Raw genomic sequence first — 27,182 nt, 5'->3', positions numbered from 1 at the left:
GCTAAAATTCCTTTAAAATAAAACGCATCATCCCAGGGAAGAATTACATTGTGCGACTATCATTTCAGAAAAAAAAAGAAAGCAAGAACACCTTTGGTGTGAAGCCAAGTATATAGCAGAAGTAGAAGCTACTGAGAAAAAGGAAGAGTCTTAAATTCAGAGTAGAACCTGACTTCAGTTTCTAACAGTTTTTTAATTTCAGAAATAAAAATGCAAAGCAACAGAATAACCCAGCTGTCTTAAGTCTGGCAGTAACTTGCTTGTATAGTTAAATTTTTCCCCAAAGTTCAATAGGCAACTCTGGGAGATCCATTTCCCAACTCTGTCATTCCACAGAGGTTGCAATACTGTTGTAACACTAGTTTGGAAGTAGATTGTTGTGGTTTGTTTTTTTAGTGGTTTTTTTTTTTTTTGCCATTGGGACCCTTACAGAAAGCCCCCAAAACAACAGCAGCTTTGTTGTTCTGCCAAAATGTGACTTGATTAATATTATTTGAGGGGGAAGAGCAAATACAGAAATAATTTATAACATTCCTCCAGAGATTTTGTTCTAGCAACCTGCCCTGCTGTCAGGTCATTTCTTGGAATGCATACTGAAACCTGGAAAAATCTATGGAGCATGGTCTCTATTCCCATTTGTTTACTCTGGGTCTCAAGAATATTTCTCCAACAGTCAAAGCAACAGGATTTGAAGTTAACTGCTTCATTGTTTAAGTATATGCACTTACTATACTTATTTTTCTCTTCCACCCAAAGAGAAAAATATTTTAATAATGCTTTTAAATGCACATATAAAAATATGATTCAGTACATGTCAAAGTTATACCATGAAAATAAATCATAAACAAAGCTTGTTTTTAGTGTTGGATCTCAAGCTCCTCAAAGTTGGAAAGCATAATGATTAAGCACGCCTCCTTTCAACTGTCTTTACAACATCCTTTTGAGGTTGGTTCATGACAGTCCTTATGCACATGATCACAGTCTTTTTTTTCCAGAAAACCCAAGTTTCATACAAAATGGAGAAAGGACAGCTGTAACTTTTTTTTCCTTACTTGTTTGGCATTCACTGTACAGTACATATTTTCAGAGCAGAAGTGTACTATCCAAGGCAGCATTCAGCTGTCTCTCCCATGAAACCATTCCTTATTTTCCTACGAAAATGGATACTGACTGTTTGGGATGGTGGGAGAAGAAAAGGCAAGAAACAGGACTATGCAAGAAACCTTTTTTCTAAGGTGTAATTTTGAGGTTTTGGCTTTGTCATTTTCCTGTTATTCTTGTAAAACAGCGGAGGGGCCTTCTAAGTTTTTAACAAAGTGAAATAAAATTCACAATTGCTTCCTTATGTAGCATCACTCAAACATACTCTCAGTTCATAACACACTACAGACCTCCAACATTAACCTAAACTCTGTCAGCATAACTCCCAAGTTGCCATTCTCTGTGAGAATTAGCAGCCAGGAGAAATAGGATGCTTTTCCATTTGGTTTTAGAGACTTGCATTCACAGCAAAGCATTCATGGGTGTGAAGAATAGTGGATTCCATTTCACATCCACACGATCTTACAGACATTAACCTTCTGTACTTTCAAGAATGAACTTTTTGCACCATTCTTTTTAACATGTTCTGTTACCAGTCTTGTCCTATCCCTGTCTTCAGTCCCCTCCCCATCTCCTTCTTACCTATTCAAAACTCTTCCTCGTCCCCCACCCCTTAGTCTCATCCACCTTTCAAGTCTCTCTGCAAAATCCCTTTTTCCACCAAAGCCAACACAATGCTCTCAATCCTCCTCAGCTCAGTGTTCTGTATACGGAACATCTATTTCTACGTATTTCAAAAATCAGTAAGAAAGCTGCATTTTTAAGCAGCCTAGGGAAAATTTTCCCTTCCTGCAGGAAGGCTAGAATAAGAAATATAAAGTAAGTGTTTCAATACTAGAAGAAATGGAAAACTACTATTCACTCTCAGTTCTTGGGAACTCCCAGCTTTATCCATACAATTCATCAGACACAGTAATGACTCATTTTAACCACAAGCAATCAAAATTACCTGGAGGCATGGTGTGAACCAATGACTAATTAATCTCCACAGTTTTTAAGCTGTACCAAATTCATACTCTGATGATGATCACTGTTCATGTTAACACCAATTATGGCATCAGTTCAAACCTTTAGGCATCAGAATTATTTACAGGAATTTCCTTACAATACTCTATTATGAGGTGAATAAGTAAGTGTGGTGCCATATAACATCAAGTCAAAATTAGAGCTTTCTGGAAAGATACAGTTAAATTGTATATGGTTATGAAAATATAGCTTCTGTTCCTAACCTGAGAATTTAACCTCTGTACCCTCACACCACAGGCAAGGAAATCTCACTCTAAAAAATAACCACCTTTCAGGATCAGGACTTAAATGCATTGCTAAAACAAGTATAACTACCTTTCCAAGACACTGGAGCCAAAATGAAAATGGTACAGTTCTTTTGGATGGAAGGACATTAGTTTTAGAATTAATTCAATAAGCTAAAAAAAACAAACAAACAAAAAAAAACCCTCAAAATTACAGAGCAGCTTGAAAAACTATTAAGCAAAGACCACTCAATTGGAATTTAAGTACAGGAGCATGCTCAAGTTTTTAAAAGTACTTTGAAAGTAAAATTTGAACATAAAGCTTTCCCCTTTAAAGGCTCAGATTTCAAAATACACTTCTTCCCTTACAGACCTGGAATCACATAGTTAATCAGATTTTACCAAATATGATGAAAACACATTTGGCCTCTACTAGATACCCATTATGGTTTTTGAGTCTAGAATTACCACTGAAGATAGTGGTACACCTGATATCCCAAATAAAGGGGAAAAAAAATCTGAAAGATTTATATAATCAAAACAAAACTCATGTTTTGGACTTTAAGAATGTTCTATTAATCTAATGCACAGAAACAATGGTAAGTTTGTCAAAATATGACCTTCCTCTCATACTGTTAGAAGAGCTTCAGCAAATAAATGAAGATACTTATATCTTCATAAATACATGCTTTGGCAGAATGAACCCAGCACAACTTTCTCAACTGACAATAATAGTGACTAAGTTAACTGTAATATTTGAGATCATATTGTCAGAAGTGAAAAAACGGCAATAAGCTATCTTAGTCTTCTTGATAAGACAGGCATTGGGTAAGTATCAGGTATTGTTTATTGCGTTCCTTTGTAGCTTATATTGCTTCATTCGCCACTTAAAGCACAAAGGGCAAGCATGAAAGCAATGGTTTGAAAATTTATGAGATTGAAATTATTGAAAAATTACTGAAAATAGCTTTGTTTGGGGTTTTTCTAGGGTAGAGGAATCAAGAATGTTTTAACAAAACAAGACACTGGTTTGGCAGGGTATTTAGTCAGTGCCTTTATAGATCTTTCCTAATTCACAATTCAGCATTAGTTGTCTCTGGGCCCAAAACAGTCAATATGTTTTAGCATTTATAAACATCATCCTTTCTACATCATTTTGACTAATCAAACAAAAAGGAGGACAAGATTTGTTTCTGTTGAATCTTGTCTGAAGGATATAGCATGAACAGCTGATGTAGATTACCACATCTCCTGTTCATTTTCATCCACTCATTGGTGGAGATGCTGCTTGAAAGCAGGATTTCTGATCCAGAACTGAAATCTGCAGCAAAGGTCTGAGTTTAGGATGAGTGTTTTAGTCAACTCATTTTCACAGTCCCTTATGCCAGACACAGCTTTATGTAAGATCCATGATCACTAAAATTATTTCAGTCTTTTTTTTTTTAATGCAAATTGTTCAGCAGTTATTGTGAAAGACTTCTGAAAGTGATTTAGAGGAGTTTTTTACCTAGGCAATCTCTTACAGGTCACTGAAAAACAGATAGAATTATACGGAACAGTGTGTTCCTCCCTCTCCCTCAAAAATCCCTGCGAGAATTAGCACCTACTGCTATCATCACTTCTTAATATCAGCCTTTGGCTCTTGTGCAGACCACAGGCCATCTAGCTTGCAGATGAGGAGTCCATTATTTGCTCAAAGGGAATGACAAGGTGAGACAGGCAGGAGGGCTACTGAAATCCTCTGCTTAAAACCTTACTCAAAGACAGACTAACCATTCAAGCAAAAGCTGGTATTTTTGCAAACAGGAAAGTGTCAAGAAATTCAGAAGCCAGGGGTAGGCAGCAACACCACAGTTCATGCGAGCAACACTTAAGAACATGATGCTGCCTACCACCTACAAGTGGCTTTTTCTGCTCACTTTCACCTCTGAACACCCAAAAACAGAGCAATCAAATAAAAACTTTATCCTAAAACTTCAATCCTGGCAAGGAGCATTTCCCACTGGCAGTACCCCTTCTGTAAAAAGGGATTTCACAGAGTCTCATAGAGACATGTTTTACCCTTAATACACAAATAAGAGCAAAATGCAGGTCAGGAACTACGTAATTCCAACAACTAATTTCTTTTCCTCAGGCTAACTTTTGGAGGATAAATCCTTTGGAAAGTTCCTCCTTTTGATCATTATTGCCAATACCTTATAACATCCCCAATAAGAACTTCAATATTTCTAGACAACAACAGTAGAAAACTGCAATTTATCTCCAACATTTGTTCAAAGTTATCTCTCATTGTTCAAATTCCAGGAAAGAAAGAAAAAAGAACAAACTGAAGTAACTTTTTTATAAAAAAAAAAATCTCATCTAGTTATTCCTTTATACCAGGAAGTCAAGGGAAAAATATTCACAATGCTTATAAACAATTCCAGCTCCCCAGATAACTAACATGTAATTTCATCTCTCTTCAAATTATTTTCTCATGCGCTATTGAAATTTCATTTCTGCCTCTAAGATACATTGGCGTTTTCAAAGAAAATAGTAATTTAAGTCTGTGGGTCAGCAACCAAGATTACCAGTAGGTCAGCAGAGCTGTTAAAAGTATTAAAAAATAACCTCAATTAAAAAGTTACCACAGTCACTTTGTGAACAGTGGAAACACGCTAGCTCACACCTATCTGTCCATGATGTGAGGACCACTTTTGTCCAGGCTCATTAGTAATTCTTTCCTTGCTAACAAAATGGTCATTTAAAGCCAATACTGCACTCTTACTCAGAGCAGTAAAGCTGCAGGACTACTCAGAGCACAGAACTGCTCCTTATTCTAAAGGCTGTCCTCCTGGAAGCCTTCTGGTGTAGGCAGAGGGGAGTTGATGAGGTTCTGCTCAGATACAGGAATTTACACTTCCCTAACATAAACAAAATTCACAGAATTACATCCCAATATAATAGATAGAAAAAGGAGGAAGAGAAAGGTAGATCAGAGTCCACACACTAACAGTAGAACACAGAGAATTTCCCTTTATGCTTCCTAACCCATGATCAGGTCATTTAAAAATTTAGAGTATAAGCCTCTGCCTTATATTCTCTATATATTAAAGAATCCAAGAAAGGTTACCTCATTAACTTGTTTTTTGTCCAAGTGAAAAACTTGACCAGAACTTGTTGAGGCAATTTCTTCATAGACTTTGTAGCCAATATGGTCTCTGTCATCACAGTCTCCAGTCAGCACAAATACAACCTACATTGAAAAACAAACAAAAATAAACCAACCAAACCACCAACAAAAAAATCATTTGATACATTGTGCAAGCTTCAGGAAAACATTGCAAAAAAAAAAAAATTGCAAAGACAACATTAAGGCATGACAAAAGAATTTTATCACTTGGCATAGGTTCATATTACTTTGCAGGAAGGACAGCCATGTTGCACTCACTACTGAAGGAAAGAGCAATGAAGAAAAAACAGACAATAATTGCTTTAGAAATGATACTCATCTATCTGTACTTATACTTCACAGAATACGTATTTCAGAACACTATAAAAACATACACAGAAGGGGTAAGCTGACCAAGAATACATAGGTAGAAGGCTCAGTTATGCTATTTAGAATCACAGAAAGGTTTGGGTAGGAAGGGACCTTAACAATCATCTAGTTCCACTCCCCAGCCACAGGAAGGGACATCTTGTACTAGAGAGGGTTACTCAAAGCCCCATCCAACTTCACTTGAACACTTCCAGGGATGTGCCAGTGTCTCACCACCTTCACAGTGAAGAACTTCTTCCCAATATCTAATCTAAATCTACCCTCTTTCAGTTTAAAGCAGTTCCCCCTTGTCCTATTGCTACTTCCTCTTATAAGATGTCCCTCTCCGTATTTCTGGTAGGCCCCCTTTAGGTATGGGGAGGCTGCAAGAAGATCTCCAGAAAGCCTTTTTTTCTCCACACTGAACAAGCCCAGCTCTCTCAGCCTGTCTTTGTGGCCCTCCTCTCGACTCACTTGAGCAGGTCCACATCCACCTTATATTGGTGGGCACCAAGCTGGAAGCAGTACTCCAGGTGGGGTCACACGAGAGTGGAGTAGAGGGGATGATCACCTCCTATGACCTGCTGGTCATGCATGATTTTCCCTTAGTGAAGCCATGCTGGCTGTCACCAGTCGCTGTCCATGTGCCTTAGCATAGTTTCTCAGAGGACCTTCTCCATGATCCTGCCAGGGACTGAGTTAAGACTGACTGGTCTGTAGTACTCTGGGTCTTGCTTTCTTCCCTTTTTTAAAAATGAGGGTCATTTTTCCCCTTTTCCAGTCAGTGGGGTCTTCACAAGACTGCCATGACTTCTCAAACATGATGGATAATGGCTTGGCAACTTCATCCAGCAGTTCTCTCAGGACCTGCAGATGCATCTCATCAGGTTCCATGGGCTTGAGCACCATCAGATTCCTTGGATGATCTCAAAACTCATCATCTTCTCCTATAGTGGACAGCTCTCCATTCTCCAAGTCCCTGCCTTTGCCTTCTGCAACTTAGGCAGTATGGCTGGAACTCTTGCCAGTGAAGACCGAGGCAAAAACATCACTGAGTACCTCAGCCTTCTCCATATCCCAGCCAACCAGGTTTCCCCGTTTCCCTAAATAGAGGGCCCACATTTTCCCTTTCTTATTTAATTCACAGTATTAAAAGGAATATTCCTTCAAGTTTTTCTTAACCAGATCTGTTAATTCTCTATTAAAAAAAATAAGTAAATAAATAAATAAATCCCTAGAACGGTAGTATTTTGGTCTGTTCTGTAAAAAGATTTCACCGAGTCTCACATAACGAAAATTTTACCCTTCAATATTAAGAAAACAGGGCATTAAATATATGAACCAGCTCAAAATGTAAACCCCTTCTGTACCTGTGATTGTTTCTGTTGAATGAGTTGGAGTACTTCATGGGTAAGTCTGTAATCTTTGGATCGTGCATCAGTAAATACATAGATGAAAGAACCAGGAAGAGAAATTTCTAGAGCAATCTTTATAGCCCCAATGCTCATCTCTGGACAGTCTCCACCACCCTGTTCAAAATTAGAAGAAAAACAAAACAAAGCATTTGTTTTTCTAAAAAAAAAAAAAATAAACAAACAAGGACATACCAAATAAATTACTTACTTTGGGGACATTTAACATAAATATTTTCTCAGCTTCTAATAACTTATTCACCTTTTTTATCCTAAGCATTGTATAGTTTCTGCAGACTGCTGTCAAGACTCACACACACAAGCAGCAACTGCAACAGTTCCTTAGGGGAAATAAAAGTCAAAAGAAGCTTTGTGGTTAGCCCTGAAAATGCTTGGTGTCATAATCAGTCCTATCTTTGGGAGCACTGTATTTTGGTTAGTTCCAGCTCTTGTGACGGCTCCATTTCCTATAATCACACACTCCCTTCCTGGCTGGCAATTTAATGGCTCTTGTAGTATGCAGCAGTCACAGGAGGTCATGGTCATAGAAGCAGATGGGAAATGATCTCAACCAAGCAGTGCTGAGCTCCAGGAGGACCTTTAGATACCAGAACAGTAAGAACTTGACCTAGACTTCATACTGTGGGGAGCCAGTGCATGGAGCTCAGCAGAGAGGGCACAGGTGAGGTGTTCCCCGTGAGCTGCATTGCTAAGTAGACAGCTGTATAGCTGGAGATTTTTCAGACCATGTTTTCAATCAAAATGCTTCCAAGCATGACTATTCAAATTTATGTAAAAGGATCTCTTCCTAAATTAAAAATTAGAGGAAAACACTGTTAAATAAAACTTACGTAACTTACACTGTAACTTACATAAAAATTAACTTGGCATATTGAAGACAGAACTTTCTAAAGAGCTGAATAGAAACTGTAAAACCTGCCCCAGCAAACAGCAAGAGACTTCTGCACTTTCAAGTTTAAATATGAAAGTTATTTCTTTTATTTCTAACATAAAAATCCTGGGAAGGAAGAAAAAAGATAATGCAATTGTTGCATCTAATTTTAATTCTTTAGGTGCCATCAAAAATTGTTTTGAAATATACATTCACACAGATACATAAACCAAATACCTGGCCTCCCACAGTCTCTAGTCCTTAAAAATTTCATCTGTCACTAATGACATGTTCATGTCAGTAACAATTTTTAATCCATCAGTATCTTTAATCCCATTTCAAAGCAAGAATATCAATAAACTTCTCATCTATGTTAAAGAATAGGTACATCACCATTGTTCTTTCTATAAGTTGATTCTTTCTAAATGTAGTCTTATTTGTATGGGAAAAGCAAGTGGTCAACTTCAGACAGCATGAAATTCAAGAGATAGTTCTCCAAAAACATTTTTGACACGTCAGAACTTTACCTTGGCAGTGTTTGAACAATCCTATGGGACAGATCAGTATATCCAAGTTATTTCTTTCCTGCTTTTGCAAAGGGAACATCGTATTTAGCAAAAGGCTCCTCCACAGAAAGCTTTAATTTGTAAGCAAAATCAAGATAATAGCTAATTTTTACAGACACCTACTTGGAACAAGAAAGTCTGTATTCTTACTTTAAGTTTACTACATTATTGTCTCATGTAATATTCTATATGACATCACCTATTTTCTACAAATAATAGGAAAAGCACTGCTGAGCTAAATGTTATTCAGAAAACAAGCATGAACTTTCTTTATTCTTATAAAATACAGGAAGCGTATTCTGAAAAGGCAGCTAAGTAGAACTATGGAACAGAAATGTATTAGCTTTATTAAAAAAGAAATTAAAATTTCTTTAAATCTTTCCTGTCCTTCTCTCCAAATTGCAGTTAAATATAGTTACAATTACCCTGTGAAGTTTTCTGGGAAGACAGCGTGAGTAAAGCTCAGCAAGTCTCATTCTCCACAAAAGTTTAGGTTGTTAGCTGAGCTCATCTGTACTATTCACATTTCTTATGTCTAAATTTAACTATGTATATAACTATTCATTTAAATGGCATTGCATCCACTTACGAAAAGATAAGCTTAGTATCCAATTCAGAAAGTGTTATCAACAACTCTTACAGAATACAACTTTCATTAAGTTGTCATTTTTATACCAAGATATACTCAAATAAGGCCTTTCCATAACTGTTGATGCAAGTGTATTGGCATCTATATTACAGGATTGTGTAACACCCAAACTATGTGAATATACTTTAAAAGATTTTGATGTAGACAAGATTTAAGTATATTGCTTATGCAAATAGGTATCCATTGTAAAAACTGTATTTAATACAAGAAGAAAAAGAAAAGGCCACTAACAAGCCACTGCTACCCAAGTACAAGTTATTGCCATGCTGTCCATAAGAATGATTCAAGGTTAGTTACAGTTAGGCAATATAGGATCAACTTATGAGGTGTCAAAGGAATACTTTCTTCACTACTTCAAATGCAGAAGAAGCAGAGCCTAGATTCTTCAGTGAGATGTATACAGACTAATTTTTACCTCATCTCAAATGCCAGCCAAAAGCCTACTTCTAATGTCATGTACAGACCCTCCCAGTTGTTCTGCAACCAGATGGACTTTGTTGGAAAACAAGAGCTAGACTTACCCTGACATCCAGGGAAGACAAGTTTTGCTGTGTTCTCTGAAAGCATATTTTGATCTAATATGTTTTATTTTAAGGACTCTTATGTATGTGTTCATTAATACTTACTCTACATGCTTTTTCAAGATGAACCTACCTTAAAATTTCTTTTATCTCCACAGTATTAATCCCTGTATGTTTTAACTGGCTTTCTAGTAAAAATACTAACAACAAGCATGTACAAAGCGTTCACATTTTCTGGGAGAACTGCTGGAAGATGACACATCAGTCCTGCTCTAACCACTTTTTAGATTTATATTTTGGCCTTTCACCAATATAATGAACAAATGCAAGGCAGTGAATATCTTAATTTAGCTGAATGACCACATCTTGAAAGTAATTACAAAATATGCCATCAATCAAGATTAGAGAAAAAAAAAACCTTAAATTCATTAACTTCTAAACAACTTGCTTGTAAATGAAAGCTCCATCTAAATCATACCACTTTTACAAATAGCTGCAATTATCTTCCAGTATAGCTATTTAGAAAACCAAAAAATGAAGACCAGAAGGATTTTTAATTTCTCTGTGAAGGAGAAAAGCATAACAGCTGGCATTTTCTGCCTCCTCGAAAATAGACTACTTTTTTCTCTGAATTTCAATCTTTATGCCAAATTTTGAGCTACATATTCTTCACAAACTAGCACTATTAGCTTTCAAGCAATCTTTTATTACAGGGATTATACCATGTGACAGTTTCAAAGGGAGAGCCTGCCTAGCCCTGACTCTAGCAAGGTTCTTCACAGGTCAGGAGCACTTTGCTTGATGAAAAGACAATAGGATCATGTTTTCTTTCATTAAGCATAATGCCATTACAATACATCTCCTTCTTTCCATCACCTGATCCAGGTGTCATTTGTGGCTCATTCTCACACAGAGAAAATTCAACAAGTGAGACAGGCCAGTGTGCTTGTATGAAAACTGCCACTTGTCGTCTGAGCACAACTACGGAAATAATTCACAGGGTTTGAATAAGACAAGAATATCCATGTCAACTTGATACCTTTGAATCAGTAAGTGCTAAGTAATGCATGGCAGTCAAGGCAGTACTTAAGTAATACTTGATGAGTCTTACCATCACTTTGTAGATAAATTAGTTAATTAAAGCTAATGAAGGGTTTTCATGGGAAACGGGTTCCAGAACACAGTAAAACAGTTCATAAGTGTTTGAACAAGTGGCAGGACTAACTAAAATGCAAAATAAACATTAGCATTGTCCAACTACTCTTTCTTGAGTTATTGAACTGAGTCCCCATACAATGATGTAAACTAAGGCAAAGTTATTGATCATAATGATAAATTAAGGTGATCAGAGAACAGGAAAATGACAGTTTGTTCAGATATAAATGGCCTACATCCTGACAAAACATTATAGCAAGAACATCAGTATAAAAGAAAAGATCAGAGGGAGGAAACAGCCTTTCCTAGAAACATATGGAGAACAAACAGATTACTCACCTGAACATAAAGTTCCCTAAGTTCAAATTGAAATTTCTTGGGGTCTGTGGTTATTGTCACTGGGCCAATTTCTAAGATGGGGAAAAAAAAAAGAAAAGAAAAATTATGTGAAAAACACAAAGGTATCAAAAGTCAACTTCAAGTAAAGAGCCGTTTCAAATTCATAAAAATCTGGTAATTAAAAAAACATTTAACAGAAAGGAGTAACTGAGAATGATAGACCCAGCACTGGAGCCTACAATTCCAAATCTAGCAACCCTAACATCATTACAGTATTACCAGTTTCTAGGTATCTTAAACATTTGCAGGCACATAAAGCAATAAAGCATTGTGTTGTGTTTCTTTTGCATTTGATCTTGACCAATCATTTAACTGCTCTTAGTAAGCAGAAGGGAACAAAAATCCCCAAAACAAAGGTGGGAACAAAAATCCCCAAACCAAAAAAACTCATCTATTTTTCCAGAAAATGTACCCTTTAACTGGAAAAGCCTGGTGTGAGCCCAGTGCCCAACCTCAGCATATCTAGCAGTGCTTGCCAAAAAGCTGAAGCAAAATCAACTTTATTTGTGGTGTTTGCCATGTCTTTGTATATTGAGAAACACCAGGACATTAAACTGAAGTTGACTGGGCTGTGGACCAGGATGTGTAACGGCAGCACACATTTGAGCATTTCCCAGTCACACTGGTTGTACCACAAGCCCTCCCTCTGCCCCTTCAACAATTGCCTTCCTAATTGGTATCAAATGTAATTCTAACCAGCTGTTTTCCTACAGCTGTGATTTCCTGACAGTTAAACTTCATCTGTCTTGGCATTCGTGTACTTCACTCTTTCCCTGTCCTGGGCAGGCATTCCTGCCCTGTCCTTGTGCCAGTAGTGGCATTCATCTCACTCAGCAAGCTGGATTAGGGTACTAAGCCAAAATTAAATAAATAAATAAATAGACACAAAAAGAAAAAATTGAATAGATTTTTGCTAGTTTAGTGCCTCCAAACCACTCAAAGAGATCAGCTGAGTACCAACACATAAAATGGGGTACAATTATGCTGTCGTAAAACTGCAGTGATACTAATTTAATACAGCTGTAGCTTACACGGAATTGCTGCCTTAGGTGACCATACAGTGCTTTCCAAGCTCTCTAAAAGTAATATGCAATTATATTCCATATAACCCAGACATTTTTCTTTTTGAACAGTCCACAATTTTATTTCACTGGTATTTGAGTAACAGCCATCCCTGAAGTCTACTGTAACCTCACATGCGTTTGCTTGAAGGCCTCTGTTTTTGAGTGCCTTTTGCTAAGTGTAGATTTTAATTTATTTGAAAGTCACACAAGATATCACACAATATCTTCCTTAGAATATTAAACTGCTGGAAGGGTGAAGGTTTCAAGGAAGGGTGAAGGTTTCAAGGAAGGGTGAAGGTTTCAAGGAAGGGTGAAGGTTTCAAGGAAGGGTGAAGGTTTCAAGGAAGGGTGAAGGTTTCAAGGAAGGGTGAAGGTTTCAAGGAAGGGTGAAGGTTTCAAGGAAGGGTGAAGGTTTCAAGGAAGGGTGAAGGTTTCAAGGAAGGGTGAAGGTTTCAAGGAAGGGTGAAGGTTTCAAGGAAAGCAGGCCAGGGTAGGGTATGGCTTCAAGTCATTTATCTGTGAATGTTATTTACTGAAGTGCTACACTGTCATTAAAAGAACCATTATAAAGGATTTGCCATTCCTCCACATACTTCATCCTGCCATAGCCCTGCTCCTACCACTTCACCAGATACTATCCTCCTTTAAGTGTTCTTTGGAATAAATGCCTGTAACAAAGCTATCTCCAAATTGTTTTTCTTCAACTCTATTCCTTCCCAACCATTGTTCTAAACATTAACAGAATGGGATTTATACATACAGTGAAGCCACTAGCTCCATTATTCCCTGTCACTTGAGGGATTACATTTTTCAATTCTAGAGCAGTAAATCCCTTGGAAAGACTTTCTTCCCCTATAAAATAAAGGGCTGAAAAGCAGCATCACTTCAGCTAGGCTCAAACAGCACACCCAGTTTAGATTAGATGAGAATTTTGCCTTGTTTCTCCGCAGGCAGCATGTATAGATGCCAAGCCCAAACCCTTGCCAGCAGGATCATGCCAAAGCTCTGGCCGCCCTGTGGTGTAAACTCAGATAAGAGCAGGTTATTTTAAATGGTGCCTAGATTAAAGATCAGAGAGGGAATATGGCCTACTAGCCTCAAATAGGGAGTTATCTGTTGTCAGGACAGAACTGAGAACTTCACAGGGGCCATAAAGAGGAACTCTCCAGTGAATTCTGCAGAAGGCCAAAGTTCATCAGCTTCCACTGAGGTTGAACAAAGCCCCAGAAGGAGTGAACAGTCATTCACAGCTTCAGTAATAACAACCTCTAAGGAACAAACAGCAGCAACATGAATGACAGTGACACTCCCTGTGTAGGACAGCAACTGCATCACTCTACAATGAGCTCTTATTTGAGGGACATCAGGAATACTTTCAATTGTAAGCAATGATGCTAGTACTTCACGTAAATTTACCACGGGTACAGTCAGTTTGCCAGCACTAAACTGGTTGCTGATACAGGTGTCTGCAATGGCAATAACCATCCAACTCTGGGCTGGTATCACTTCCCTGTCCACATAATCTGATCTTCTCTCAGTTGTATGAAGGTTATTCAGTACTTTTCCTATGTAGCTCACAAGCCCACTGTTTGAGGTCCAAATGATGACTTGACTGATTCACACCATCTGAATGCTCACCAACTTGTACCAAAAACCCCAGCATCTACTATCTTTTACATGTTGCTGGACCTCCAGCTTATATGACCCCCTTGCCAAAAAAGCAGTAATAGCCTTCACCAAGTTAATTTCCTTTTATCCTCTTTCTGTTACCTTAAAGTGCATCCCAAGCAAGACCATTTCATCAATACAGGTAAACACAGACCTTCAAAGCATTCAGAAATAGATTAAAGTTATAAGAGGAACTATTTCTGAAAAGGACTTCAGGAAAGAATGGCAAGTTCTCTCAAAGGACCACAGAAAGCTGTTATAGAAGGTTAAACTACTGATACAGTAAGAACCTAAAAAACGAAAGTCTAAATCAAGCTTCAGTCATCAGTATGGTCTTGGCTCTGTAGAAAAGAGGCAGGTCCAAGATTCAGTGTAGTTGAGACACTAATGGCTGTGTAATGCTAAACTACAGCACTGTTAAAGAATTATGAAGACCATGATGGAGAATTGTTCTTAGCACTTTCATGATGCTAACCAGGCAGCATAAGTTCAGGCAGAATTTCATAGAATGGGTTGGGTTCAAAGAGACCTTAAAGATCACCTTGTTCCAACCCCCCTGCCACTTGCAGGGTCACCATCCACTAGTCCAGGTTTCTCAAAGCCCTGCCCAACTTGAAAAGTTCTGAAGGAGCTCTAAAGGGTTTAACAGCCTTACAGTACCACACTGTAAAAGTTCACCCTGTGTAGGAGCTTGCATCTAAACAATGCTGAAAAGCTTTGTGGTATTAAACTACACTAAGACATCAAAAGAGCATACAGTCAAGTCAACAGAAAATAGTAGAAATTGCAAAAAGAAAGAGACCAATGCGCCGGTACTTACAAACCAGCAGGAATAGCATAACTTTTTTCTTTCGTGCATCTTTAGTGGCAGACACATAGCCAGTAATCTCATAGGTCTAATTGAACACTTACCCACATACAGATTTGACCAGCATCAGTAACTGCATGGAGAAGTCAAGGGCATAATTGCACAATCGACATTCCTCAAATGAGCATATGTTACAAATGTATCTATGAATGTATCAAATGTATCACTACAAACGTATTGTTACAAATGTGTCAAAGGTATCGGTACAAACGTATCATTCTAAATACAGAATATTTACTCAGAAACTACGTCCTGCAAACATGCCAAGTAATGCAGAAGAAAAAAAAAAAAAGCTTTTCTTTTTAACATCTTTTCTTTTTAAGTTCTTTAGGCAAAAATTGGCACATGAAATACTCTAACAGTATGTCTGTTCTGATGGTGAAACATTAATCCGTTCTCAGGCACTGATATAGGAATATTCAGGACTAGTTCTTTATGGAGGTCTCCCAACTGCTCACTACTCCAAAGCTGTTCCCAGTCCTCTAGAGGTGATTGGGCAAAAGCTGAAAAAACTTAGTTCTGACACAGTAAGACAGCTTGTCTTTGTTAGGCAGCAACTAAACTCTCTTGTCACAAAAATGCAACATAAACGTCTGTTTTTTCAAGCCGATTTGCACACACACAAAACTGGTAACATAAGAAAGGGAACATGCTTTAAAAGAATGGCTGCACTTTACTGAACAAAGCCCTGACTTCCTAAACTGAAATCACAACATTCAACATAACCTTTATGGTATTCAGTGTATGTACTTTGCACATAAGTAATTAAACAATTATGACAACAAAGCTGAGTACCAGTCCATTTGATAGAGATTAAGAACCTTGATAATTTTTTCTGGGGAAAATCTGATAAGAAAGATCTCCTTTGTAAATAAGGAGAAAACTCCCTAGTAACGTGAGAAACTGTCCACTCTGAAAGGCTGTGACATTTTTCCACAACTTTCTGTCACATGGCTACATGTTTATATACAGGCTGAACAGCAAGCACATTTATAAAACCACAAATGACCCAATGACATACAACCACACATAATTAATACTTACAGTAATCACAGATTTGGTACTCCCTTAATCCTAACCATGTAAAATGTCTGCACCAACTATCTGCCCTGGACAGGCGGATGGTGTAGGAGGTCTAACAGAGGAATACGAAAGCCATTTGCCCACCTCTCATCCACTCAGAACACTGAACTTGTTTGATTCAGGTAACCCAGTGGAGGCACCCTAGCATACATTTCTAACATATATCAAGACTTGCCTCTTGAGATGGAGCTCAGATGCTAGAAAAAATAAATAAAAAAAAAAAACACACACTGGGCACCATTACATACATTCATTTCATGATTAGTGCCAGTTTAAGCAGTTCCCATCATCCCATTCCTAACTACAGCAATTTTGACAGTTTTTGAGATCAGAAGGCCAACATGGGTTTCATATATACATACACACCCCTGCCTGTCCATATTTTATTTATATGTATAAAAATACTTTTTGTATCAGATCTGCCTTCCACTCTTGTTTCCTCAAGTATTCTCAAGTACTTCTATCAGCATGGAGTGAAGAGATGATAAAGGATTTGGAACAATCAGCTGGGACAGCTAAAAAGCTTAAGCCAAGACTGCTGTCAAAAAAAGTTTGTGAGCAACTATTCCATAAGAGCTGTTTATTAGCAGTGCTGAGCATTGAGCTTGATTTGATTTAATGCTCAATTCTGAAGCTTCCTTCTCTGTATCCAACTCATTGTAAACCTTTACTTATAATTCTTCTGAAGACTTTTAGGAGTATCTGCCTGTGAAGAATTAAGACATTAATGACACCATTACTCTTAAACACCCTCCAGCCAGCTCTCTGTCCTAAGGGCACATAAACAGAAACCTTTCATTTTCTAACAGCAAGTTGAGTCCTACACATCAGGAATTCACCTCACTACAGATCACTCATGAGCAGCCATCAGAAATGTTTCACAGTGCTCTCTTGTCCTTTTTAACACCAGAGTATTGAATCACAGGTGCAACTAAATGAAACACTTAATTCCTATGTGAATTTGCAGCAAACATTTTTAATCCTCAAACAGCTGTCATACACATACAGAGTATCTTTTACTATTGTTTTAACCATTAAAGCAACTAAAACGCTTTTTCACTTCTAAGTGACTGCATGTTTCTATAGCAGATTACCCAAACCAGGCATTGATTCTGAAAATATAAGCTAGACAGGCATTACTAACCACGCCCTAAAAAAATCAAACAAAACATTAGGTCTTCTGTTCTGAAGTAAAGGACACCCTCAACTCACATTAAAGATGATGAGAGCTGTGTGAATAAACACCTTGCTAAATTTTTCTAGAAGCACAAGCAACATTGGAGATGCTGCCTACAAACATAAGTCAACCAAGGCTAACACACACCCCACTAGAAAGACCCTCCCAGTGGAAGGGTGCTTAGCACTAGAACATGTAATAAGCTATTTAAAGTTTTTTTCCTAAATTATATTCCCTCACAACCCTGTTGCTTTTAGTTTTCAGTCTCTAACCTGGGAACAATTAAATTTTTTAAGAGCCCAAGAACTGCAGTGAGCAACTTTCACTAAATTCTTAATCAGATAGAAAAGAAAAAAAGCCAAACAGCCCCAGCAAGCTCATGTTTCCTTAGTGTAGCCACATTTTTGTTCCCCTTTAAATAATTTTTCAGCTTCATGACCTACAACAATTAACTTTAATATGCAGAAATCAGCTTAAGAGAGCAATGCACTGGAAGGAGTCTGACTGCCCACAGTTTTTCTTTAGTTTGCTTTTCAAATAAAAACCACATAGATAGTCCACACAAACTGCAAAGCTGCCTAACTTAGCATTGAGGGAGCATTACTGAAGTTCTATCTTCATGGATGCAAATTTCAGCATGCTTTTGCAAATTCTTCACCCATCACCTCAGAGCAGTGATCAAAGCCTGAATGAAACTCGGAGACTAAAGATTTGACAGAAGTTTTATTTAAAATGTGCTTCAGTAAGCACCATGTTTGTACTGTTGTTTCCCATTGTTACAAGATTCATGAGCTTGTGTCTTTAAAAAAAAAAAGAGAAAAAAGAAAAGGGGTGTTAATAAGGGTAAAAAAAAGAAAGGCACTATATATGTTTACATTTCTTGGGAAAGCAAAGCTAGCTTGGAGACCTACAGCAGATAAAATCCATTACCATCTTTTGTCTACAATGAGTGCTAAGTTTAGCTTATGGGCCTCAAGTGCAGCTGTCTAAAAATTATAACAAAATGCTGTAACAAAATACAAAAATGAGATGCAGATTTGCCCAGCACAGTAACCACCAGCTCACTGCTAACTCCAGCTTCTAAAAAACTACGGTAATAAACCACAGGATGTGCAGAGTATCCTCTTCTACCCAGTGACCGTTGAATTTGTCCCCTACAAATTCTATGTTGAATGAGTGATGCACAAAACAGCCCTTAGAGGTTTGCAAAACCCTTGCACAAGTAGTACTACATCACACTCAGCATAGAACCACCATCTTCTTAGGAATAATAATAAGAAAGCTTGAATTAAATAGGTCTAGGGTTGATTATTGTTGCAAGGAAATAATCAACTCGAACGCCCCCTCTCTGCTTCCACTTGCAGGCCAGAAGATTTTGTCTGTTGCTAGTATACAAATAAGAGGCAAAGACAGCAGAAAACTCGACTCTGTGTGGTTAAATTTCAGAGTAATGCCAGTGGCTACGTAAGGTCCCAAGTGTAAACAGATTACAAACAGCAGATTTTATTTCACACACACAAACACACACACACCCATCACCACCCCACCCCCCCTTTCTGGTGGTAAGGAAGCATACAGATTCTGTAATCCTAGCATCTGCAGGAGACCTACCTTCCTCCTCCCTTCCCCTGGTTATGTGAACAGCCCGGGAGGCTTGTTCTCATCAGGGGGCCAGCAGCCCTCATTTCTGAAATGACTTTGCCTGCCTCCAGCCAGCTTTCAGTGGATGACTGCCCAAATCACAAAACACACAGCCACAGCTGGCATTTCAGCTAAAAGTCCTTAAGAGACCAAAGGACTGGAAAAGCCATGGAGATTATGAGTGTCATACAACTAGGTGGTCCCCTACATTCAAGCCTTGAGCTGTCCCAGTGAGCTAAGTGCATACAAAACTGCTGCTCATACTCTCATGCATCTCTTCCATGCATAAAGGGTTTCACTATTATGCTTGCCTGTCCAGTACTGCAAATAGTACAGAAGTTCATTTTTCTTTTCTAAGATGACAAAGCACCAGTTTACACAGGAAAGGGGGAACAACAGACAACATCTGTTGACACTATACAGCATGCAAGCTTTGACTACTGTGCTTCCCTCAGTCTACAGTAAAGGATAAACAGCTGATAAGGACTGCAACCACAGCTTCCTTACTGTACAACATGGGAGCAGCAACCAGTTACTGAAGCTGGCCCGAGCTTTCAGCTCCCACTGAACATCTGAAAAGGTCATCAGATTACTTTCTGGTTTTGTTTATTTCCCCTTGTTAACAACAATCTGAATTGAGCACAATTCAGTTCATAATGCTCTTTAAATTCTTTCTCCAGACTGAATTCCAGTTCAGTCCAGGTCTATTTCTGTCTCATCTCTTGGTCTGTGTATTTTGGCAATATTCCTTCAACACTTGTAACAGCACTGGATAAAGAGCTTGCACTAAAGAAAAGGGCAGGAATGAATGTAACTACAAATTTTACAGTGCTGTTTTGTGATTAATAGCCCTACCACGCTGGATTCAAGTGAAATACTATTTAAAACTCAAATTTTAATTAAAAAATTATGGTTGGTATTGCATTACAAAGTTAACTTATTTACTGCAATATCTAGCAAAGATTCATTTTGAGCTACTGCCCCCACCGCTGGCTGCTGGGCTGCCGGCCGGGAATATCCGAGCTCCACCATCGGGAGCCTCTTGGCACTGCAGGCTACCGCAAGCTTGCCCGTAAATCTCCTTCTCTTTCTTCACTGTAATCTGGTTCCCACCATGTCCCCGGATGTATGTCACCCTAGGAGGTGTCCACAGGCAGATCGGCAAAAAAGTCACAGCTTCTTTTGTTTTTCCAGGATAGATGAATCCAATTATGAAGTCTAATTAAAAACTTCTGCTGCTTTGAAGATTATATTCACAGATTACTTCCTTCAAAGAGACTTGGAAGATCCTTGGAGAGGGCTACCTTACTATAGCCAAGTCAGCTTTTTGATCATGAGACATAATCAAAACTGAAAAAGAAACTGGCTCTTTCCTGCTGAAACTGCAGCCACATTGCTTTCATGAAGGGTATGGAATTACTAACACACTCAGCACCCACATCTACATAAAACCAGACCACTTAAAAAAATAAAGTTACCAACAACTTGAGCATCCGAAGAGAAGGACAACCCAGTACTGTCATGATGAGAAATACTTCACATTCACATTTCATACCATATAGCAATATCCCAAGTCAGGAGCAGTACTTAATGTGTAATTACTACCTAGTTGTTAATAAACTGGGAGTCAGTGCTTTCATGAAGCCATTCTTCTACTAAACTTTATGGAGGTCACAGCACTAATCTGTTGGTGCTTAAAACCACCAAGAGGCCATGAAAACAAGGACTTTTCAGTGAAAGTTACCATTCTAATACAATGTTGTTCTTTAACAGGCTTACGCTGTGGTAATGCCTTCATGTAGCAAGAGGAAAAAAGAAAAAAAAGAAAAGAAAATATATATAAATCAGATAATCAGAGGTGGAATATAGTGTATCAAACTTATATGGCTCTGCAGGGGTTCTTTGACAAGAAGGAGTTAAAGGACACGGGGCAAAATAGAACAGCACAACTGTTAGATACAAAGCTCATACACAACATAAAGTTTTAGGGTTTGGGGATTTTTTCTTCTCCCCTTCATAGAGGATAAGAAAAACAAAAGAATAAAGGCTGACCTAAAATCCCTCCAGATGCCAGGCACAAGCCTTTAAAAGATATTTAAATAAATTCTGCTCTGCAAATTATCAAACCACATAATTAGTCAATTAGCCCTAAACAAAGAGAAGAGACTAACCACAGACCTACCTACACTTGCATAATTAAAACACAACTAAAGTTTTCTCCAGTTTTCATACCAAGCCACGTGTCTCACATAAAGGTACAGAGGAAAATGAAAACAATCTTTAAGAAGATTCTAGGAGAATAAAAGCAAACAGCTACAAGATGACATCTTGTGTATGAGCATGCATGTGTATATATGTATATATATATACACATATACACATGCATGAACATATTAATTTTAATATTAAAAAGTGCTTTACAATGTACCCAGTTGCCATCCTTTGAGGATGGATATTTCCAAGCATAATAAAAATAACACTGTCTGTGTACACTGATTATTCACTCTGACAATACCCAGTTTCGAACAGTGCACCCCCAGGGCTTTAACAATGGTGCCTCAAATACCATTATGAATAAAGAAGCATCAGTTACTTTGTTAAGTTAAAGCACCTATTTAAAGATGTTAGCAGAAGGTCAGTTACTTGTGTACCAGGTTAAAGTGAACTTTTTTGGTCTTTTTAAAATCCCATTAATTTTAACAGTGAAGATTTTTAAATAGACACATTTCTTACTCGTGGTGAGGCTCTGTTCCATAGGTGGGCCAGATGATTTTTCAAGGTCCCTTTCAACCTGGGCTGTTGTAGAAGTCTATTGCACAAGAAAGCAATGGTAAAAAGCTGCAGAAAACATGACAAAACTGGGTATCTGACAGAGCCAATCTGTGCAGAAGAGAATACTGAAGCATTTTACTTCTATTTTTAAGAATAACATGGTTTGGATTTAAATGACAACTTACAGAGAAAGACATTGCAAGTTTTTCATGGCCAAACGAGTCCCTCAAAACCTTCATTAAAGCACTGTTTACTTTGGTAACTGGCAGATCAGCCGGAAGCAGCTCTCCCCCATCCTTTAACTTCTGCCTGCACCATTTGTAATTGTGTAATTTTCTAAAAGGCACCAAAGCATTTTTAAGCAACATGTATCATTCAGTAAGGGATAAACTTACTGCAGAACTACAGGGAACTAAGCCTAAGAAACTTGAATGGCCACCACAATCTCAGGGTAAAGAGTAAGAAATCACATGGCTGCGCTGTGGAGTTTCTCCACAGCTGCCGGAATAGCTTGGTAGTGACAGCAGTCCCATGCATGTCGTTGCTGTCTGTAGTCCAAACCTGAGAAAACATCTGCCAGTGTAGCTTCTGGTTCTCCCCAGTTCTCGACCTGGAACAGCAACGCACAAATGGCTCTGTGGCAGCAGTGCAGGCTGCACAGGGGAGGACAGACTACATAGTCAACTCTCCCAACTGGCACATTGCAGTCCCCATGACTTTAGCAGCTGGGAGCCATTTAACAACCACATGAGGAGAAACAAAATGTTTTTCTCCTCTCTAGCACTGCACTTACTTCATCCTTTTAATCTGGTGGAAGAATCAAAAGCTAGAACTTGCCCCCCCAAGAGTCACACGATTAATCTAATGATATTTGTTAAATAATTCCTGTTGCACAGAAGTGTCTGATTCTGACTGCACTGCTAAGGATTTGTCTGCAAGCCAGACGTGTTTACTGGTAACTGGAAAGATAATCTGCAAATTCACTGACCTGATGTAAGCTCCACGGTACATAAACAATTCCCCAATTTATGTCTGTCCATCATTTCTTCTGACAATCATTCATTATCTAACATTGAGATCTCAGCAAGCAAAACATAATAAAAACATTATTTTTAAAATCAACTAAGACCAGAAGAGTCTTAGTGGGTGGAAGAGAGTCATGCACTCATACAGAAAGCACCAATTTCAGCTTGTTTCTTCAGCTGTAAAACAGCAGCTCCAGGATTTCATCACTAAGAGCTCAACCATGCAGTGGCAAAGCATGCCACTATCTCAGTGTGAGCTAGCTCCATTCAGGAGTCAGCATCCTAAAAGGTCATCAACCACTTTATTCATTATCTTTCAGACTACCTAAAATTCTATTGAGTATGAGAAGTTTTTGAAGCAGATGATGCAGCCCTACTAAGCTGAAGGATATTACAAGTGTCTCCACAGAAAAGATAAACACAAGGATTTCATAAATTGTATAGCTTAAAGCTGAATAGACTATCGATGCTTTGGACTCCACAGCAAAAAAAGAAACAGACTCTCAGCTTCGGCTGTTACTCCTTTCCACCCTCTGAGCAGGTATAGGAATAGCCTTTGCTAACCACTAGCAGTACTATGGTGCAGTATCTCCCCTCACTGTGTAAGCAGCTACCAGCTCAAGGAGGCAGCCAAACAGCTCTGGATAAATTCAAAGTTAAGCCACTAGAAGTGTTTTATAAGAAACTAACTTTAAAACCATAGAGCGCAGCTCAAAAATAACATGTAGGTTACAGGGCCTGGCTCTGCCACTTGGCCTGCATTAGAACCGAGATGCCATCTGAGTTCCAGAAGTGGCATTTGTTTCTTCCTTATGGGCAGCTCACAAATACATTTTGCATTTTGCTTTTTGCCAACTTTTCTACGCAAGCAATAATTCTAGGCAGCTCATTACAGCAGGATTCATGAGACCTTAACTGAGTACCTACTAATCCCTCCAGATTTAGCCACACCACACCCATCAACCCACCACAGTTCAGTGCAATTAGCTATGATTAGCAGCATTGGCAGGAGCCAGACCATGTTCTGTGCAGATTTCTATTGCCCCTTCGCAAAGGCTCATTGCCCTTGGCACTGACTGCAGGGACCACGACATTATATATCCAAATGTGCAGTGGGACACCTGAATAGAACAGGAGGTTAATGGCTTTAGAAAAGCTGTTTCATGGCTTTGGAAGAAGAAAGAGAAATCATGAGAATATTTCTGCTCTTGATGCAGGTTTGAGTGTTCAGTAGTTTCAGAAAGCTGTGGAAGTAGAGTAACATTAAATATTATCTGTGGATTATTAAATTCCACTGAGTTTTACTGGTATAAATATGCAAGCATGCTCCAAACTAACAGAGAAAGCAGATGTGAGGAGGGAGGGAAAAGTTAAAGGAAAAAAAAAATAAATATGAGAGCACTAACTTTTACATCCTAAACAAAACAGTGTTTTTCATTTTTCATGAGGATAACTTAAATTGGTTGAACGGGAATATATTATGCAGAAACCTTTTTTTCTGTTTGCTATATTTTAAAAATTGCCCAAATTAATGCCAGTATTTATGTTTAGACAGAAATTAGCTTAAACTAACTTCTTTGCCTTTCACCTCTGTATTTCCCAATTTCACTTTGTATCTGGCCGAGTCCAAAATAACTGGAATGTACTCAGGTAACTATTGGAAAAACATGGAATTCTCACATGGAAATTAAATAGATGAATCACTACATAATTACCAAAGTTGCTATGAAAGAATTATTAAGTTTAAAAGCTGGAATAATTTACCATGATTCATTTTGCTAAATTGTTTAGCCTGTTTATATACCACAAAGCTTTCTCCTTTGGAGAATTTGGATCTGTGGCCACGAAGCCATCAAGCTCCCAAAAATCAGTGCTACAACCTGACTTGTACTGTTAATGTAGGTCCATCAAAAGTATTTCTTCCAGGCACAACCCAGACCTTGGGAGACAAAAAAAACAACCAAACAAAAAACCACCATAAAAATATTTTAAGTGATAACCACTCCCCTTGCAAGTCAGCACAAGTGAAACGTAGGTGCTAATTTCTTAGTTGCTGCAGCTGGCAGACAAGTACATTAACTAAGGATGCCATGGTAAACACCAAAATCATGGTTTTAATACAACCTGAAATATGTCATTCACTTTTGTTGTTGAGTAGAAATACAGCTGCTTACAGTCTGATCGCATCAGCTGAAGTTTGCTCTCGATGTCATTTTCAGTGTTATCAAAATTTCCCCACCCTATTTGTGCTATCAAAGAATGAAATGCCTAGGGACATGGTTTCAGTGCTTCTTTATTTTATATTTTCTCCATGGGCTTCTCATCTCTCATTCTGTTTTTTGGACTGACACAAAATGTGTAGTCTTCCAGTATCATAAAGACCTAAGAGTTTTACTAAACAGTAGCAGTTGTCCTAAATGTTAGTGTAACAATGGTCACCCTCAAGTACTTCATTACTGCTGGCATATTAGTGAGCACTCCTCAGCTCTTCAGAGCAAAGTGAAAATTTAACTTTTAAATCTGTTCAATATTATATGCTATGAGAGCTTGATAACATACTAGCAGTGCTAAAAACCAACAACAACAAAAAAAGAGGGAGAGAGAACTCATCCAAAACCTCCACACCATTAAGGTGGAAATGAAAAGGCATAATTTTCAATAGACTGTACAGATTAATAACGTCAGAATTTAAATGGCCCCAATTGTCACACAGCGCAAGTCACTCATCTTTGTTTAAAGAACAAGAGCACTAGATACACATCTCAGACAGAATATATACTTCTAGCTGAAGCTAGTCTTAAGATAAATTGCTTATATAATGGATTCTGTCTTTGTTCTGCTGTGAGCTGTTTAGTGCTCCTACTGCAAGGAGCCAATCTCATGCCCAATGTTCTCCATAAGAAGCAAGACTTAGAAGTCCAACTATCCAGTGAGACAACACTGAATCTTCAACTGCCCATTTCACCTCCACTTACACACTTTTCCAAACATACTTCTACAGTAAAAAGCCTGTTAGTGACGACAGCTCTGGAGCTCTAGCAGCCTAGCTATAAAGCAAGAAAGTGCAGTCCTAGAAAAGGGAGGTCTTGATTACAGACACTTTTAAACAGTTCAGGCCTGAAGAAAACATACTTACGAATGCCAACATCTTCAGTGGAACTTCTGAAAAGAAAGCACAGGTATACAAACTGATGACTGTTTCATGAACATTAATGACAAGGAACAAACACCATAAGTGCATAACTAACTCTTTAAACAGTTTGTTGTGCAGGTTCAAGGAACCATCTATCTTTATGAACTGCTCATTGGTGTAGTCATGGTGAAGACTGTCACCACATGGAACTTAGAAGACAGAGGTAAAGGCCTCAAGCTGCACCAGGGGAGGTTTAGACTGAATATTTGGAAAAATTTCTTCATTGAAAGGGTGCCAAGGCCTTCCCTGCCTAGGGAAGTGGTGAGATCACTGTCCCTGGAAGTGCTCAAAAAACATGTAGATGAGGCCCCTAGTGACATGTTTTAATGGTGGTCTTGGTAGTCCTGGGGTAATGATGATCTTGCCAGTCCTGGGGTAATGATGATCTTGCCAACCTGTAGCTATGCCTGGGACAGCCCTGACCCAGGTGTAGAACCTTGCATTTGGCTTCATGAAGTTGGCATTGGCCCACCTCACAAGTGTGCCAAGGTCCCTCTGGATGGCATCCTTTCCCTCTAGCATATCAACCAAACCACACAGATTGGTGTCGTTGGCAAACCTGCTGAAGGTGCACTCAATCACACTGCCCTTGTGACCAACAGATATGTTGAAGATCTGTCCCAACACCAAGCCCTGAGAACACCACTTGCTACCAGTAGCCAGCTGGACATTGAGCCGTTGATCACAACTATTTGCATGCAGCCATCCAGCCAATGCTTTATCCACTGAGTGTTCCATCTATCAAATTGATGTCTCTTCAGTTTAGAGACAAGGATGTTGTACAGGACAGTGTCGAATGCTTTGCACAGGTCCAGGTAGATGACATCAACTGCTTTGCCCCTATCCATCAGTTCTGTAGCCCCATCATAGAAGGCCACCAAATTGGTCAATCATGATTTCCCCTTAGTAAAACCATGCTGGCTGTCACCAACCACCTTGGTTTTTTGCATGTGCCTTAGTCTGCTTTCCAGGAGAATCTGCTCCAAGATTTTGCCAGGCACAGAGGTGAGACTGACTGGTCTGTAATTCCCTGGGTCACCCATTTTCCCCTTCTTGAAAATGGGGGTTATATTTCCCTTTTTCCAGTTGTTGGGAACTTCACCTGACTGTATGATGTCTCAAATAAGATGGACAGTAGCTTAGCAACTTCATTCAAACCAGCTCCAACAGGACCTGTGGATGGATTTCATCAGGTCCCATTGGACTTGGGCACATTTGGGTTCTTA

At 38.6% G+C, this 27,182-nt stretch overlaps 1 protein-coding gene across 6 annotated transcripts in view; it reads right to left on the bottom strand.

The window, feature by feature from the left end:
• The window catches only part of HMCN1 (hemicentin 1), a 190,655-nt gene that overhangs the window by 146,328 nt on the left and 17,145 nt on the right, over positions 1-27,182 (bottom strand). For all 6 annotated transcript variants that reach the window (XM_057427409.1, XM_057427413.1, XM_057427412.1 and 3 more), the window contains exons 2-4: positions 11,406-11,476; positions 7,242-7,400; positions 5,464-5,586 (exon numbers count right to left, since the gene is read on the bottom strand). In XM_057427409.1, the coding sequence (XP_057283392.1) occupies positions 5,464-5,586; positions 7,242-7,400; positions 11,406-11,476 (353 nt within the window). The remainder of the gene's footprint in view (positions 1-5,463; positions 5,587-7,241; positions 7,401-11,405; positions 11,477-27,182) is intronic.

Source organism: Pezoporus wallicus, unplaced genomic scaffold (assembly GCF_028554395.1).
Source record: "Pezoporus wallicus isolate ANWC-B61680 ecotype Strahan unplaced genomic scaffold, APGP_CSIRO_Pwel_v1 scaffold_7107, whole genome shotgun sequence".
Taxonomy (NCBI): Eukaryota; Metazoa; Chordata; class Aves; order Psittaciformes; family Psittacidae; genus Pezoporus; species Pezoporus wallicus.
The sequence above is the reverse complement of the archived record's forward strand: the minus strand, read 5'-3'. Positions and strand labels throughout refer to the sequence as shown.